Source organism: Gavialis gangeticus, unplaced genomic scaffold (genome assembly GCF_001723915.1).
Source record: "Gavialis gangeticus isolate Ggan-Ray unplaced genomic scaffold, GavGan_comp1, whole genome shotgun sequence".
Classification (NCBI taxonomy): Eukaryota; Metazoa; Chordata; order Crocodylia; family Gavialidae; genus Gavialis; species Gavialis gangeticus.
In genome coordinates, this window is record NW_017729034.1 from 42103138 (window position 1) to 42107669 (window position 4532).

Consider the following 4532-nt stretch of genomic DNA (forward strand, 5'->3'; position numbering starts at 1 on the left):
ACTTTTATAAGAATTTAGTGGCCAATCAGAACTCTCTTCACAGAGAAATTTCTAGTCAAATTACATCATGCAGTCAGTGAACTGAGCATGTGTGTTAGATCAGATTACCTCATACTCTGTGATTGACAAGCCTCCAGGTCACCCAGAGGGCACATACTGGGGGCCTGTCTGTAGTTTCAACTCCCTGTAATGGCAGCACCAAACTTAAGATTTTTCCTTGACAGAGGCATGTGATAGAATCTGTAGGTTTCTCCACAAAGAAACATTGGGAATGAGAACAATAAGAAAATTCAAACTCTCACTGACAGAAAAAGGAGTGTCTTCAAAGTGTGGCAGAATGACATCAATTCCAAACAGAAGTGTGAGAGCAGGATGCTCTAAGAAACCTGGGGCTGGGGACCCCTTTCATTTACCAGAAGCAAGTGGCAGAGTCTGGTAAGGGCTGGAGACTCCCCTTATGTCCCTGCAGAGATGGCAGCAGCAGCAGCCCAGATCTCGTACACAGCCCCGCTCTACAAGGTCCTACACCCTGAAGATTGGGAGCTGCCAGAGAGCTGCCAGTGAAACCAGACATCTAGCAGGACTGGGAGGGGAAGTGGAAGAGGCACTCATGCAGCCACAGGAACCGTGCAGCAATGGTGAGCTGGGGACCAGCGATAGAGCCAGTGGTGGATGAGTCTTCACAAGCCAGGTGCTCAGAGGTGCACCTGGTATGAGGTACCATAATCCCAGGAGCGGAGGATGGGATGGGTTGGCCTCAGAAACTGCAGTCAGGACGGGCTTGGAGACAAGGGAGCTCTTGTCCCGTGCTGATCTATGAGGGGGGGCACATAACAGAACAACGAGCAATGGTCTTAAGTTGTAGCAAGGGAAGTTTAGGTTAGATATTAGGAAAAAAACTCTCATTGGGAGGGTAGTGAAGCACCAGAAAGGCTACCCAGATGGGACTTCAAGGGGCTTAATTTGTTTGATCTACACTACAGGTAATTCAGTTAATGAACTCATAGAGGGGATGAACCTAGCTATAATTTGAACTAAGGCACTGACCCCTGTGAGTATACTGCTGACAAAAGACATGATTGCGAGATCGCAGGTGCTTTCATTTGGAGACAAAGAAATGACAACATCTTTACATCTGGCTGGTGTGTGGATGGGGTAAAAGGGAGGCAGAGCCCCGTAGGGAAGATGCCTGCAGGACCTATGTACAGAGCCTTCTTCCACCAAGAAACCTCCCTCAAACTAAATGAGAACAAGACGTGGCAGGCGAGACAGGGAAGGTAGCTCTTGTGTAATGAAATGTGGTGGTGTTCAAACTGTTAACCTTAAAGACTTCAGGGGCTTAGTCTCTTGAACAGAATGTCTCAGGGCACTTAGGTACCTGCTTCTAGAAGAGCAGAAACTGCCTGGGGAGAGCCCAAAGAGCGAGACAGGAGCCTTGGTGCAGGTTGCCATGGCAACCACGTAATGAGGGAATTAGCCTGCACCTGTACCTAGTCAGCTGGCTGGAAAAGGCAGGGCCCTGGGCCCATATAAACCCCTGGATGGTGACTGGGGGCAGTTCTATGCCGGTGGCCAATGTAGAAGGAGCCCTCCTAGAGTATGTGAGGGAAAGAGGCCTGCTCAATTCTGCTCCTAGTAATGTAAAGGGGCAGAGCACACCTTATGTAGCTTGTGTTATGTTATAGCCCAGGGGCTTATGTTTGGTTGTTGTTTTATAATGCCAGTGGTTTGGGAGAGGCTATTGGGGAAGGAGGAGGCCTCATTGGTGCCCTGCTATACGGTGGGGACCCAGGCACTAGAGAGGGCACGGCATTTGGGGTGCACAGACCCTGGTGCCAGAGAAGGTGCGGCATTTGGGGAGTACGGACCCTAGCACAAAGACAGGGCTGTGGACAGCCCAGCGCCAACGGGCACAGAGACAGAGCTGCAGAGAGCCCAGCGCCGAGGGGTGCAGATACAGGGCTGCGGAGAGCCCAGTGAGGACAAGGGGCCGAGTTGTAGCAAGGCCTGGGAGAGACAATGGCAATACCATCTGCAAGGCTTGGGGTGTGGTAAAGGGACGGTTTGGAGCCACGCATATAGCCCATAAGGCTGGGGTGTCCTGTGACAAATATTTCTGAATGGGATTCACAAGGGGTCTGGGGAACCCATGGGGTTCCGGGAAGTCCATCAGGACTGTGTCTGACTGGGCATGAAGGCAGCCTCCCTGTATCATAAATACATCAAGACGTGGTGGGCGAGAATAGAGGGTGCCCATTGGGCTGAACTGGCATGGTCAAGGGGCCCTGGAGGTAACATGGCCATCCTTATGGTCAAGGGGCCCTGGAGGTAATATGGCCATCCTTAGGGACCCCATCCCATGACACAGTACAACATCAGACCTATTTAAGGCACTGCTCACAAGAAGCAAGACACTTATTGCCACATTAAAGCAGAGACCAAGAGGAAAATCCGAGAGCAAAGAACTAGTGGCTGGAGGAAAGAGCAAGAGAGATCCAAAAGTTTGCTGACAGCCATTCTTTAGAACACCACAAAAAATGACAGGCCATTATTAGGCTGCGATTAATTTTAATGAGACCTGCAGTTCTTATGGGCAGGAGGTGTTGGATCCCGTATTTGGACAGAATGTTTTTGTAGGAAGAATAAGATGGATTATCTAAATCAGTGGTCTCCAAACTTTTTTGATCGCGCACCCCTATCAGTAAAACATTTTTGAGCACGCACCCCCTATGTAAATATAAATATAAATATAAATAGAAGTTCTAATATTTTCTTCCCGCACCCCAATGGATCATCTTGCACACCCGCTGGGGTGCGCACACCCCACTTTGGAGACCACCGATTTAAATCACCACTGTGGTCTTGTTCATTCTTTGAAGAAATAAGAGGAAAATTGATTTTTCCATTAGTGAAAATTTTTAAATATAGGGTTAATGAAGAAAAAATATTTGGCTTTTATCTAACAGCTCAGAGCTGTGTGAGTGCCTCTATACCCAGTAAGGGTATTTGCATTACTTACACAAAATTAAATAGAGTTCCCCAGTTTTATTTTATTGTTTCACTGCTTCATTTTTATCTGTTTTTGTATTATCATATATTAATTTTGTTTAAATGTTGTTCAAATGGATAGAATGCATAATCTTACTGCATGTTTTTAGCAAAATTACAAATGATATAACTCCAATTATTATATTATACAATATATTTAATTATATTGGTTATTTTATGTACTGTTTTATTGAAAGCTGTAAATAAACTATATAAAATACTTAACACCTCAACAAGATGAAGAGGGCTATTCAGATGTCTCATTCACCTTTCACTAGACTCAGGGAAACATCACTACATCTGGTTCACATTTAAAAATTTCCCTCACAGCCATTAGGTCTAAAACTTCAAGTCCTTTTTAAACAAAGAATTTATATTATGGAATTACAGCTATGTTGCTAGACACAGATTTCCATGTCCACACAAGCACCAGCTATACAGAAACTTAAATATAGAACACTATTAATTTTTTGTGTCTCCTGTTGATCTCTTACCTCAGTGTCAAGCATTGGTTCCAGTCTATGCGATCCAGAAATCTGACACTTCAGCATTGTTGTAGGTGAACTAATTAGAAAAATAAAACACACATCTGCCTTAAGACTAGCATTAAACTTCAGAAATATGTACAACCAATTCTGATTTAGTAATTTAGTAGACACTTCTTCCCCACATCACCATCTGTTACCATGAACCATAAATTTCTCCTCCTCTTTACTGTCTCCATAATTTTTAATGTGCAATAATTAGACTGCACATTTGGTTCAGAATGTGCCTAAGAGTTGTGTATCTTAGGCCTGACCTATAAAGGTGAATTTATGCATTTATTTTAAACTCAGAAATAGTGAAATGCGTACAATCTATAGCATGGACAAAGTTACACTAAAGTAAAGGTACATCTACTGGGATAGCTTATCTCCCCAAATTTATGAGAATAAATCATTATTGATAAACAGCCTTTTCCAGTGCAATTCCATACACTCTTTATTTGGTATAACCAACTCAATTATAGCAATTTCTAATCAAACCAAATATGTACAAAATTTACCCATCAAAAGGTACTAAATACATTTTAAACAGTTGCTTATTTCAAATCCTGAATTCATTCTTTCTTTCTTTCTTTCTTTCTTTCTTTCTTTCTTTCTTTCTTTCTTTCTTCCATAATAATATTACATTTTTATAGGACTGTATCTATATCTATAGATGTGTGTGTAATTTTATTATAGATATATACAATCTATATATGTGTATATATATAGATATTGATATATAATTATAAAACATATATGTACATATACATACACATGCTACAGCTAGATCTGGACAGGTTACGGATGAGAATGGGATGCGTTTCAATAGTAACAAGTGCAAGGTACTGCACCTGGGGAGGAAGAACCAGCAGCATACCTACAGGTTGGGGAACTCCCTTTTTGTCAGTGCAGAGGCAGAAAAGGATCTTGGAGTCATCATTGACTCCAAGATGAACA

The 4532-nt window shown here is 43.0% G+C and overlaps 1 protein-coding gene across 1 annotated transcript in view; it reads right to left on the minus strand.

The window, feature by feature from the left end:
* The window catches only part of CUNH1orf101 (chromosome unknown C1orf101 homolog), a 116716-nt gene that overhangs the window by 92115 nt on the left and 20069 nt on the right, over window positions 1-4532 (minus strand). Inside the window, exons 4-5 of the mRNA XM_019526716.1 lie at window positions 3543-3612; window positions 2821-2871 (exon numbers count right to left, since the gene is read on the minus strand). Of these exons, the coding sequence (XP_019382261.1) occupies window positions 2821-2871; window positions 3543-3612 (121 nt within the window). The remainder of the gene's footprint in view (window positions 1-2820; window positions 2872-3542; window positions 3613-4532) is intronic.